Below are 14,243 nucleotides of genomic sequence, written 5' to 3' on the forward strand. Positions count from 1 at the left end.
GTAAATTGTGTTTTTTCCCAAAGGATTTGTTTATTTTTGCTAAGCTGTTGACATAAGTTTCTTTATAATGGCCACTTACTATTTTCATATCTGTAAGATCTATAGTGATAACTCCTTTTTCAAGCTTGATACTGGAGATTTTAAAAAAAATTTTCTTGATTAGTCTTGCCTAGAGTTTTATCACTGTTATTTCTTTCAGATAAATCATATTGTCCAGTTTATATTTTATTGGTTTCTGCCTTTATCTTTATTTACTTTTATTAGCTTTGGATTTTTTTTTAAATCACTTAAGATGGAAGGATTGATTTTTTTTCCACGTTATTTTTGAAGTAGACATTGAAATGTATAAATTTCTAAGGACTGCTTAACTTGTATCCCACAAATTTTTACGTGTGGTGTTTTCGCTGTACTTCCTTTTAATTTTTTTTCTGTGATTAGGGCATAGGTGTTGAATTATAACTCAGGTATTATTTAAAATATGTTTTAAAATTTTCAAATGGTTGGGGATTTTCTACATGTAACATTGTTATTGCTTTTCTACTTTAATGCTCTTTTGTTCAGAGAACATACCCTGTATTTTATCGGTACTTAAGTTTCCTAGAGTTGTTTTATTGCCCCAAGTGTGGCCTATGTAGTAAATGATCCATGTGCACTTGAGAACAATGAGTTTTCTGCTGTTGTTGGGTGTAGTGTTCTCTAAATGCCAGATCAAGTACATTGATAGTGTTGCTCAAATCTTCTCTATAGTTTTGATTTCTGATATTATTCTATCAACTACTAAACTAGGGATGCAAAAATCTCTAACTATGATTAGGACTTGCCTGTTTCCCTTTAGTTTTGTCAGTTTTTATTTACTGTATGGAATATTTGAGATCTTTGTTGTGTATGCACATTTATGATTTTATGTCTTCTTGATGAAGTGACCCCTTTTATCATTAGGAAATGTCTTTTGTTTCTGCTAATAATCTTTTTTTTTTTTTTTAAATACTTCTTTATTGATTTCAGAGAGAGGAAGGGAGAGGGAGAGAGATAGAAACATCAGTGATGAGTCATTGATCGGTTGCCTTGTGCCTACCCTGCCCTGGGGATTGAGCTCCCTGACTGGAAATCGAACCTCGATCTCCTGGATCCTAGGTTAATGCTCAGCTGCTGAGCCATGCCCGGCTGGGCTCTGCTGATAATCTTTATCTTGAAATCTACCTTGTTTGATATCAATACAGCCACATTAGCTTTTTTTTACTTAGTGTTTACATAGCAAATCTTTTTTCGCCATTTTCTTTTTACCTGTCAGTGTTTATGTTTAAACTTTGTTGTTTATAAACATCATATAGTTGAGTCCTGCTTTAAAAAAAAGACCAGTCTTTTTAGCTTTTGATTTTTTATCAGGGTTTTAGTTCATTTATGTATACTGTGATCAGTAATTTGTACAGGGTTAAGCCTACCATATTGGTTTTGTTTTCTATTTGTCCTGATTATTCTTTGTTCTTCCTTTACTTTTTAGTGAATTACGTTTTTGTAGTATTTCATTTTATCTCCTCTATTGATTTATCATTTTGCTTCTCTGTATGTGCATTTTTAGTAGTTATCCTGGAGAGTATAATATGCACTTTGAAACTGTCATTGTATCTACCTCTTCATAAACAATATAAGAACCTTAAAACTGTAGACTTCTAATTATCGCTCTTTTGCTTCTGTGCCCTTGTTTTACATATACAAATATATTTATATTTTAAATATTTTTAATTGACTTTTAGAAAGAGAGGAAGGGAGAGGGAGAGAGAGAGAAACATTGACATGAGAGCAAAACATTGATCGGCTGCCTCCTGCCTGCCCCCTACCTGGGATTGAGCCCACAACTTGGGCATGTGCCCTGACCGTGAATCGAACCAGCAACCCTTCGGTGTGTGGGGTGAGGCCCAACCAAGTGAGTCACATAGGCCAGAGCTGTGCCCTTGTTATATTTTAATTCTGCCTACACTATGAACCCAATAATACACCACAACTTTTAATTGATGAAATCAATAATCAGTAATCTTTGAAAGAAACATAATATTTTACTTACATATATGTATATCTATATCTATATATATCTATATATCTATATATCTATATATCTATATATCTATATATCTATATATCTATATATCTATATATCTATATATATATATGGGCGTGTGTGTGTATGTGTGTGATTTTTGGTCTTTTCGTTTTTATACCGACATGTTTATTATCCATCCTGATTTTCTTCATTCTTTTCTGTAGAACTGATTTTTTATCTTATGCCATTTCCCTTAAGTTCCTTAGGCTAAATTAGCACGAGCATTTCTTATAATGCAGGTTTGCTGGAGGAGAATGTGCAATGTTTTGTGTGTTTGAAAATGTCTTTATTTTGCCTTCATTTTTGATGAATATAGAATTCTACATTGACGGTCCCCCCCCCAGCACTTCAAAGAAGTCATTCCGTTTTTCTCAGGCCTCCATTTTTTCCCTTGGCAAGTCATCCGTCTTTCTTATTGTTCCCCTGTATGTTGTCTTTTGCTTTTGCTACTTTTAAGATTTTCTTTTTATGATGTGCCTGAGTGCAGTTTTCTTTGTTTTATCCTGCTTTGGGCTCATTGAAGTTCTTGAGTTTGTGGATTGATAGTTCCTATCAGTTTTGGAAAATCTTAGCCATTATCTCTTCAAATAGTTCTGCTCCATTTTCTCTTTCTCCACATTCTGGGATTCTGATTGCATCATGTTAGACTCTTTGATACTTGTTTCAAATGTACCTGCAAGATTTTAATTTATGGAAGTGACAAGATGGTGAGGCTTATGCCGTTGGAAGAGAATTTTATTACTTAGCTTCCAAGAGAAGAAGCCACGCCATGCCACACAGGGCCACGTGGGGAAACATCATGTTTTGGTTGGGAGTCAGGATTGGCTAGTTTGCATAATATTGGTGAGACCTGGGGTATAGGGGTGGATTTTGGTTTCTGGTACCTGGCCCTGGGGTGGCTGAGGGCAGGGGAAATACTGGCCTGATTGGAATTAGGTAAAGGGAATGGTTGGTTTCCATACGAATGGTGTCCTCCTCAAGTCTTCATCATTGTTATTTTATTTTCCATTCTTGCGTATCCATTTGTCTCTCTTTAATAGTTTCCATTTCTTTGCTGAAATTCCCTTCAGTTTTTGCAAATTGGCCACCTTTTTGAGGTTTCTGTGGGATCTCCCCCAACCCCCCCCCCCGCCCATATCTGGACTATTTCTGGGTATGGTTCTCTTGACTGCTTCCTGTCTTGACGTTGGGTTACATTTTCTTGCTGCTTTGCATGCCTTGTAATTTTTTTGGTTGAATTCCAGATATTGTGTGTAAGAGAACTAGAGAGACTAAAGTGAGTCATATTTATGCCTGGTAAAGGGCTTGTCCATTTTCTCATCAGGCTACTCACGTTCAGGGCTGTTGCTGCAGTTGGTGTTGAGCTGATTCGGCATTGTTGCTACTTCAGCTAGCTTTTATTCATCACAGGTTCACCTGATTTGAGGATGCCTTCAAAGCCTTCTCCAGAAGTTCTCCTGCCCTGCCCTTCATGCTTCACTAGCACACACACCTCAGGGCTTCCCTTTCAGCCCTGCTGTCGAACGGATTCTAAAACAACCTGCTATCCCATACAAATACATGTAAGATTCTGTTAAAATTCTCTTTTCCCCGTCTCTGGTGGCTTCCTCTTTGTTCAGCTGCTTCACAGAAGATGAAAGCAGCTGTGGGTACCCGGTGTGTTTGTCTTCTCTCTCAAAGAGAGGGCTTGCAACTTTCTGCATTTTGGCTCATTGGGTGTCTTTATATCTTCATTTCTCAGATGGTCATTAAAAACAACACCAACAACTATGATTTTATAGGTTCTCCATCTCGGAAGGAAGTTGTCTTAACAACTTTCTACATTCTAATCAAAAGCAGCACTTTGCTAATGATTAAGGGTTGTTGTTTTGTTGTTGTTGTTTTATCTTTATTGATTTCAGAGAGAGGAAGGGAGAGGGAGAGAGATAGAAACATCAATGATTGATTCAATCATTGATCGGCTGCCTCCTGCACTCCCCCGACCGGGGATCGAGCCCTCAACCCGGGCATGTGCCCTGACTGGGAATTGAACTGTCGTCTCCTGGATCCTAGGTGGATGCTCAACCGCCGAGCCACGCCTGGCCGGGCTGATTAAGGTTTTGAATTCACTTTTATTGGAGGGTATAACCCTGCTTCTGACTATAGCATTGCTTACTTGCTCTATTCGAAACATGTTTTTGGTGGACAGAAAAAAGAAGTTTATTATAAAGTCTTGACTCTTACTAAACAATCAGGCAACATGCTTTGATCTCTGGGAAAATGTATGATTCACAGATTTGTACTTAAAATTTTTTTTCCAGCAACCCTTATGAGAAACTGATTATGACATCAATATTTCTGTGGCTTTTAAAAAGTATTTTGTTTGGCTTTGGCGCTTTCCCCTTCTCATAGTGACATTTAATACGGGACCTGTAATATGCCGGCTTGACTTTTTTTTCCTTTCCAGCACTCCTCTTAGAAGTGCGTTAGAATACTGCTGATTGTCACCGCCATAGGTTTGGTAACTGTTTCCTACTTTTTCCTCATAATTTCTCTGTTTACAATAATGGCTTATTAGTGGATATGTCATAAATGCCTTGTGGGTGTTTGTCTGCACTCTTAGACTTTTGCATATTAGTTTGTAAGCTCATTGATCTGTCGTGTGGGGTATAAGGAATATAGGTCTTCCATATAGATAGAACTATAATGGCTGCAATTGAAAGAATTAATAGATACAGGGTCAAATGTAGAACACAGATAACAGCTCCCTAGACGGCTTCTCATGCCTGAGCCTGCGGTAGTGCCTGGGGCATAGTAGTACCTATTTTTAAATGAGTGAATGAAAACAGGCTGAGAAAGTGATGAACAAGACCTTGTTTACTAAGCGTTTCTTTCAAGTTTCAGTTATGCTCTGCAGATGATAATTATGGTTTTAAGTAAAGAAACACACTGTCTTGGCAAGTTTCTTTCTTTTGCCTGGTCCAGTTTTTCTTCATGAAGTTTATACCGTGGCCTTTGTGTTCACCACGAATCAGCTTTGCCTTGCTGTACGCACAGTGTGAATTATTCAGAGCTCAGTGCCGGGTCCACAGCACATAGTAGGTACTCGAGTTAGTTTGGTCAAAATGAATTATTACATGTGGAAAAGAATGCTATGTCCTCAGTTGGGCCAGTGTAATAATGCACTGCAGTAAAATTCATCTCAAGAACCCCAAATCGGAACTTTCTCAGTTTTACCTCTGGCTCTAAAGGAGTGACCTGTGGTGACCTTAGCGTCTCCATGAATTGAAGACAGTGTAATAGCTGTTTCTTTCTGTACGTAAGTGTGGATGATCTAGCACACTGTTGTAAAATTTTCTCTTCTTTCCTATCCTTGTATTCACTGTGTTGTCCTATATATTCATTAACTTTTATTAACAACACGTCTTCATTTCAAAAACTAGAGCATTTTTATAGTTTGGCTTACCAAGGCGATGCTGTTAATGCTATAGTTTAAAATGCGTCCAGTGTTTCCTAAAGTCTCATTTTTGCTTAATGATTTCCTAGCAATTGATTATTGAAAAAAGAAAGAAACTTGAGAAATTTAAAACGGTGAGAACGTGTTTTTAGTGCACCAAGTTTTATTTTTCCTCCACTAGAGTTTTAGAGATGGGGGCGCAGTAAATAAGAAATGAATGTGAGCAGCGTTCGTGATGGACGGGAGCCCAGCTTTGTGTGGCACTGGCGACTGACCCCTGGAAGGAACGTGTTCCAAGTGCGAAGTGTTTTCGGGATCGTGTAGTGTGATGAAGTCTCAGAAAGTGGAATTGTTTTGAGTTACCGTGTTATTATTTGTCAAAATGTGAGCAGAAATAGAATTTTTTCCTAGTAGGTGATATATTTCTACTTAAGCTCTCATCCCTCAACAAGTTTGTTTGTTCTGTGTTGGATTCCACAGAGGGCTCCATGGCTCAGGTCTGAGTCATTGTGCTTGGAGGCCAGTCCTATAATAATACTTTTGTTCTCCTGCCACATCGGCTTTTTATCCAGACGTAATATGGCTGTTTCTTTTGAGGCTTGACAGTTGCTTTTCCCCCCTTGCTTCAGCATCTATAATTACGGTTCACAACTCTTTCAGTTCTTTATTATTTAACACTTCTCCTTGTGTTCCAAGTTATCAGAACCAGTCATTCTTTCCCTTGCCCAGCATCTATCTTTGCTGCTCTGTGTGTGACTTAGTTAAGAATATCCAGCCATCTGCCTGTAAATATTATTTCCCTTCACATATCAGTGGAAAACCTTAGGGGAAAACTAAAAAGCACAGGGAGTTTCATCAGGCTAAGTGTCTGATTCCCTGAGGAAGGGAGGCCTTTGGCCCTGAGGACCAAATGTGAAGGAAACAGACCCAGTGGTTAGCAGCTCTGTCTTGGAAGTAGAGTTAGGATGGGGTGAAAGTGACTTTCTGGTTTTGTAATAATCAATATGTATTTCTTTTATAAATAAAAATGTAATCATTATACTACCTCACACCCATTAGGATGGCTACTTAAAAAAAAAAAGTGATACCGGGCCGGGCGTGGCTCAGCGGTTGAGCATCGATCTATGATCAGGGGATCGAGGTTTGATTCCTGGTCAGGACACATGCCCGGGTTGCGGGCTCGATCACCAGTGGGAGGGGGCATGCAGGAGGCAGCCAGTCAGTGACTCTCTCATTGATGTTTCTCTCTCTCTCCCTCTCCCTCCCTCTTTCTCTGACATCACTGAAGATGTATTTAGAAAAAAAAAAACAAAACACGAGAAAAATAACAGGTGTTGGGGAAGATGTGGAGAAATAGAACCCTTGGGCAGCTGCTGTGGAAAACAGTATGGCAGCTCCTCAAAAAATTAAAAATAGAATGACCGTATGACCTAGTGTGAGGAAAACTCTGGTTATTCCTACTTACAGAATACTTCTCTACTTCGGTGTTTGGGTTTTGCACACCATGCAACTCTCCAATTCTCTGTGGAGACCAACTGAGTGTCCTACAGCTTAGCTCATTCTGACACTAACCAGAGTTAGTGCAGACCCTACAGATGAGGGGCTCAGTCCCACAAGACTGCCCTCTCCCAATCTGGGCGCCATCTGCAAGTCAAGCCGTCACCTGTGCTTTTGGCTGACTGGTTATAAATTGAGGATGACCATCACTCTCTTGGGTTCAATAATATATTGGGATGTCTCACAGAACTCGGGAAAACAATTTATGTGCTATTGCCAATTTATTACAGAAGAGGATATTTTAAAGGATATAAATTACCAGCCAGATGGAGAGATATGTAGGGTAAGGTATGGGGGAAGAGGCTTGGAGCTTCCATGTTCTTTCTGGGCGTGCCACCCTCCTAGCACCTCTGCGTTCACCAATTCAGAAGCTGTCTAAAATCTTAGGGAATTTTATGGAGGCTTCATTGTGTAGTAAACGATTGCTTAGATTATTGGCCATGGGTGATTGAGCTCAATCTTCAGCCCCTCTCCACGTCCAGGAAGGGTGGGAGGGACAGAGCTTAAATTTCAAATTTTCCAATCATGTGTATGGTTCCCTTGGCAGCCAGCCCCCATCATGAGGCTCTCCAGGAGCCCCCAGCCCCATCGTGTCATTAGTGTGTAAAAAGATACAAGGATTCCAAGGTTTTTTAGGAGCTATGTGCCAGGAAGTGGGATCAGAGACCAAACATATATTCCTTATTATGTCACATCCAGCAATTCTACTGCTGAGTGGATACCCAAAAGAATTGAACACGGGGTCTTGAGGAGGTATCTGTATACCTGTGTTAACAGCAGCATTGTTTACAGTAGCCCAAAGGGGGAAGCAACCCAGGCGTCCATTGAGGGACGAACGGATAAACAAAATGCATACAACGGAATATTTTCCAGCTTTACAAAAGAAGGAAAATTCTGACATCTGCTATTATATCCATGAAAATGGAGGATATTATTCCAAGTGAAATAAGCGAGTCACAAAAAGACAAACACTGTATGATTCCACTTATAAGTGTTACCTAAAGCAGTCAGATTCATAGACTCAGAAAGTAGGATAGTTGTGTGGTGCTGGGGGGTAGAGGGGACTGGGGAGTTGTTTAATGGGTATAGTTTTAGTTTTACTGGATGAAGAGTTCTGGAGCTTGGTTGCTTAATAAATAATGTGCTCAGCGGTGCTCAACTGTACAGTTAAGATGGTAAATTTTATGATGTGTATTTTATTATAATTAAAAAATTAAACAAAACAAAACACCAGCTTAGTCACCACCGTAAAACATTAGAAAGTAGAAAAGGTTTGTTTTCAGCAGCCGCGGGGTAACCTGATCTGCTCGGTGTCTTGCAGGCCCGGCGTCGCCTTGACCATGCAGGCCTTTTCGGAAGAGGAGAGGAAGCAGTGGCTGGAAGCTCTGGGTGGAAAAGAAGCTGTAAGAATAATCAGTGGTTGAGTTTGATTTCAAATCCTTTAGAGTCGACTCGTGTTCATTTTTATGTTATTTTCATTTTATAGTATTTTTAAAAAGTTCCCTGCTGAAACTAGCACTTGAATTAATCTCGGAAGTGTTCAGTATTCTAGTAATTGGGCTTGAGGTAACAGCAGCGCACATGAGATTGGTGTCTCATTATTTTTTATTTTTTATTTTTCATGACTTTGCTGCTCAGACTCGCTTTGCTTGGGGAAGTCACCCAAATTCTCCATTTCGTCTTTCCTACCTGACAGTACTTTGGGTGATGAACACAGTAAAGGCTGGCAGTTTATTTTGCCATCAGGGGAGGTGCAGTAGTAAATATGAGGCCCGGCAGGCAGTGCTGTAAGCGACTGCTGCAGTTATGGTGCTTGATTGAAAATTTGTGGGTTAGCTAATGGAATACTGTATATGATATTATGCAGCCTCAGTGAGTGGGCCTCTGTATTCAGATCCGCTTGAGGAATAAAGTCAGGGCCGTGGATCTGGAGGCAGAGGAATTCAGTCTGGTTGCCACTGTATTCAAGCACTCCTTTCATTTCAGTGAGCTGGTAGCCTTTGGGTGTTGAGAATTGGGCAAATCATGTGTTGAATTGGGGACTTAGGATAATTATAGAAAAGACCATAGAACCAAACTCTGCTTAAAGTATTGTGGCTGAATAAATTGCCAGCGCAGGTACCAGGTGGGCTCATCTGGAAAGCATTTGCCATAACAGTAGGGTTTTAAAAAAGGGAAAGGGCGTGGTTTGCAGAGTGCAAGAGGGATCATATATAGTAAACAGAGGTGTCAGAATAGAGCTTATGAGTCGGACAGTGTTAAGGGGTGGTAAGGGGAGCACATTGATGAGAGTGTAGCGTGCAGTGGCAAGGGGGCTGTGCAGCAGTGCATGTGCAGTCCTGTGCTGTTTCAAAAATGAAAACCCGAATTACACATTTTAAGAGTAGATTCTCACCAGGAGAGTGTATCACCCTCAGAAGTAGTGATCAAGTTTCTGAATCATTTTATTATATATTTATCTACATTTAGCCTCCGTAGTTTTATTTCCATCTGTATATTCTTAATTTGTCTTTGAAATTTAGCTGGGAGTCAAGAGTACTCACAAGAATAGTTACTGAGATTGGAACAGGTTAGATTAATCCCCTTGTAAAGACAGTGCACCGACTAGGACTTGCCTCCCCAGAGAAGAAGTGCTTTGGAAAGTGAGTTTGCATAGAAGATCACATGATTCAGCTTTTGAGAAATGAATCTGTTGCCAAAGGCAGTCTCATCTTGAAGACATATATCAGCCCTTCTTCAGAGTAAAGAGCCAAGTAATGAATTAGAGATACACAGATAAAGGCAAATCTGCAGAAAGAAATATAGTCCTGCACCACATACATGCACCATATATACTCTGGGGGTCCCCTAAGGTTACAGTAGAGCCGAAGCATTTCCGTTGGCTATTGTAGCCTTCATAACATATCCCATGTTTGTGCAGATCCTTTGTAATAAACCTACTGTGCCGCCAATGGTATTAAACTATAGCACTGCCTACAATTACTGTAGTAGGCCATAGCATCTAGGTGTTCGCACAGTGACAGTTGTCTAACGATGCATTTCTCAGAACATTCCTCCTTTGGTTAAGTGGCACAAAGCTGTATTTAGCTGTGTCCTTATGTGGCAACAGTTCAGGTATTGCATATTTTTTGCAGGCGCTATATATGCCTTGCAAATAATGGGGAGGCACTAGAATTCTTAGAGGCAGCCTGGAGCGATCACCTATCTATTCAGATATGGTTATTTAAATTATGGGCCAAAGTCATCTCTTTCTTAATTAAATGAAAAGCAGATTTTTAGAAGTAGTGGTAAAAAAAACAGCAAGCTTCATCTTACTGATTAAAATGCAGCAATGTCTTTGCCATCCCAGAGTTGTCGGGCTGTGCATTTCATATTTGCATGAACTTTCAAGAAGTTCCTTAAGAATCATGTTCCCTTCACCTTGTCTTTGCTCCCTCAGTGAGAGACAGAGTAGACTGATCTACATTAGAGCACATGATGGCAATTCACCAATATCAGTGTCCTTTTTGCTCGGTCCTAGGTGTGCCTTCTAGAATCATTTTTATTGATTTGTTAAAAATATTTTCCCCTTTTTTCTCTCTTACTAGCTGTTCCATAGTTTTAATAGAGCCATCATCCCAAGACCAGAAGGAGGTAAGTGCTAATTTATAAAATGGACTGTTTGCCTCCCTTTTCCATGAGTGCCCTTGTTTTCATTACTGACGTCAGATTGTTGCTGGGTGCTCACTCTGTGCACCCTCTCTACGCTAGCCCTCCAGATGTTGTATGTATTCTGTCTTATCCACTGGGGACCTGTTCAGATTCTCCTGGGCTGTTGTAACTTTCATTGATCCCATCTCTGAGCATTGAAAAAAAAAGAAGTCTTTCTCTACAATTACTTACTCTACAAATCCCAAAATATGTTGTCTATAATTCACTTGGATATTTATTCTTATAGCCATAAATGAACACATAAGTTTCAGGTGTGCATCTTTCAACTTCCTAAGTTGTAAGTTCCTAATGGCAGGAGCTATTAGGTCCCCTGTTTGCACCCCTACCCCCCTCACCCTCACCCTTGACATCCTTTATCCTTAAAGTCTCTGAGTGTGGCTACACAAATAATATATCATGGCGCCTTAGAAAACAACAATGGCCAAACAGATTCAGATCCTCTATGACAGTGATTTTCACGTGCGTTGCGTGCACTAGAGGAACATGGAGTGCTGCTTGGCTCTGTGGTCTGGATTTTTACTGAGATAAACAAAAAATATGATCAGATTTGCTAGATTCTTTATGAATTTACTTTTGATATCTTTGGAGAAATTAAGACTGCATTTATCACATGTCCACAGTTGGGGAACGTTATGTTGTATAACACAGTTTCAAAGTTACCCTGATGTGCATTTCACTTGAGCCAATGCTTGAGTAAAAGACGTGCTGGAAATCGGCAGTGCGCCAGGCAAGGCTGTACATGCACCGGAGCATCTTCCTAACCTCATTCCTCCCGCCGCCTCCTTCCCCTGCCCTCCTGGCTTTCTCCTTTCCTCCCCTCCCTGCCTCTCTCCCTCCCTCTCTCCCACTTCCCTCTTTACCTACTTCCCCCACTTTCCCCTTTCCCTCTCTCCTTCCTTTTTTATTTATATAGAGAAATAGTAACGTGCCTTTAAAAAAGAAAAGTTTTGCCAAGCAGAAAGAAACACTTGCATTTTCTAAAAGGTTGTGAATGGTGGATCTTTAAACAGCATAGCACTGCCCAATTTTCCTCATTAAAATTCTCTTCAAGCTTAGCATTAAACGTGCAAAGTTTATATTCATGGATGGTTCATGCTGTCCCCGCTGAGAGCCAAGAGTTAGCATCACTGTGCCTAGTTCTAAGTACAGACTAAAGTATTTGCTTTCCCTGTTTTCATTTTCATTTTGACACAAGAATTGTCTTTTATTAGGAGCTCAAATATGCCAGCCTAATCCATAGGCAGGAGTTTATATTAGAAAAAACAACTGTATTTTCAGAATAATCTTTTCTGCTACATGAATCATGTATTCTAAATTCATTGGGAAAACAATAAAATATTAAATGCTTAGAGCATGGTATAAAATATGAAATTCTTTTTGACGCTCATGACCCAAATAATATTTTAAAAAAGAGTATCTTAAATATTTTCCCCTAGGTTTTAAAAAACCATGTGTGTTATTTTTCCAACTGTCAAGTAATTTAAAAACCTTCCCTCATATATAACTTTTTAAAACCTTCACTCGTATCTAATTTAAAAAAGAACCTCAGCTGTTGTCAGAACTTTGGCAAAATGTATCTTAACTATTTCCAGATAGCTTCCTCTAAAAGTTTTTATCACTTTTTCCCCCATTGTTTAATGTAAGTTATAGTTATTAATATAAATATTGTTTTAAATTATAAATTTATTAGTACTGATAGTAGATGGCCTACTATTCCAGTAAGCTCTCCTCTAAATAATGAGATTCTCATTGTCATTATTTAAACAGGGAATACGTGGCTTTTGGCTTTCTTTTTTTAAATAGGAAAATAAAAAATAAACCGAACTTAAATGATTTTTCCTGTTTTTGTAAGGAAGGGAAACGTAAGTAATTGATTGTGCCCTTCATGTTTTACCACTATTTCTTTTAGGTGCCCAGTTGGATAAGATGGGATTCACAATCCTCAGAAAATGCATCAGTGCGGTTGAAACACGAGGTAACGTGATTGTCTGAATCATTTTATTCATGAAAGGCGACAGGTATGTGAAATCTGAGAGTCATTTAAAATGCTCATTGCATGGCTGAGTGTCTTAAAGTGACATACATTAACGCAAGCGCACATTCTCCGTGCCAGAGACTCAGTTGTTCATTTATTATGACAGGGAGGGATTTTTTAAATTCACATATACCTCCCCTGCACTGAAAAGTCAGTGCTAAAAGGAGAAACGTTGGAGGAATCAGAAGCGCTGGCCTGCCAGTCTTAACCACTTTTAGTTCTCGCAGTATTAAGATATTCCCATCTTCCATTGATGTTGGCCTCTGTTTAGGAAATAAGCTTCATTGGTGTCTGATTTACATATAATAACGTTCACTGATTTTAACAATACAGATCGATGAGTTTTGACAAAGGTATACGATTGTAGAACTACTACTGCAATCACAGATTGCTCTCTGTCCTTAAAACTCCTTTGTGCCTCTTTGTAATCAACCCGTATTCCTTCCTTCGCCCTTGGCAACCTCTGAGCTGCTTTTTAGCACTCTAGTTCTGTCTTTTTTTTATGTAGCATTTTATATAAATGGAATAATGCAAGTATGTAGTCTTTTGAGCCTACCTTCTTTATTTGGCATAATGCTTTTGAAATTCATCTTGTTGGGTGTATTCTTAACTCACCTTCTTTTTATTGCTTGGTAGTCTTTCATGACATGATGAACTGAATTTATTTATCCGTTCACATGTTGATAAATATTTGGGTTGCTAATCCTTCCCCCAACCACAAGCTCACAGGCATTTTCTTTGTAGTCCCTGAGGAAAAATAGGGCTCTGGCACTCTGCAGCCCATTCTAGTAGACTTCAGAGGAACTAATATTGAGTATGGCAAATAGGCTTTTTGGAGGTTGAATTTCTCTTTGTTACGAGACCTGGTGAAGTATGGAGATATTGGATACTTAATTCACTTTCAGACATGTATATTCCTGGCCTACTTTGGATGACTTAGTGAGATGAAGTGTTGACATTCATGTTTTCTGTCAAGACAAGATCTTTGCCATATGCCAGCCAGGACTTCTGCCTGTGAAGTTAGAGTGCTGGATATGAGCTGTTCTATGATTTGGGGATTTGCCCATCAATTATAAAGGCCCCAGCCACGGAGAGCCTTTTCTCCTCCACTCTCTCCATAAGCAGTCCCGGGGTTGCAATTCAGGCGGTGACAGTTTTCCTTCATTTCCACCTGCACTGAAGTGGAGCTGACAAATTTCTCCATTTTCCCAGTGCTTCAAGAATTTCCAAACTTCAGAAAAATACTGTGATTTTTCATGTCTCTCACTTTCTTATTCATGTTTGTTTTTCCCGAGCCTCTGAAGAACCTTAATTGTATTAGTTGCATGTTTATTATTTTGATAAATTCTTTCCCTAAAAGATACGTTTTATACGCACTTGCTTTTTCCTGAACTGATAAAAATCTG

At 39.3% G+C, this 14,243-nt stretch overlaps 1 protein-coding gene across 2 annotated transcripts in view; it reads left to right on the plus strand.

The window, feature by feature from the left end:
• ARHGAP10 (Rho GTPase activating protein 10) overlaps positions 1 to 14,243 on the plus strand; it is a 249,936-nt gene that overhangs the window by 124,458 nt on the left and 111,235 nt on the right. For both annotated transcript variants that reach the window (XM_016206885.2, XM_087816505.1), the window contains exons 11-13: positions 8,413 to 8,494; positions 10,679 to 10,724; positions 12,712 to 12,777. In XM_016206885.2, coding sequence (XP_016062371.2) covers positions 8,413 to 8,494; positions 10,679 to 10,724; positions 12,712 to 12,777 — 194 coding nt within the window. The remainder of the gene's footprint in view (positions 1 to 8,412; positions 8,495 to 10,678; positions 10,725 to 12,711; positions 12,778 to 14,243) is intronic.

Source organism: Miniopterus natalensis, chromosome 4 (assembly GCF_054644295.1).
Source record: "Miniopterus natalensis isolate mMinNat1 chromosome 4, mMinNat1.hap1, whole genome shotgun sequence".
Lineage (NCBI taxonomy): Eukaryota > Metazoa > Chordata > Mammalia > Chiroptera > Miniopteridae > Miniopterus > Miniopterus natalensis.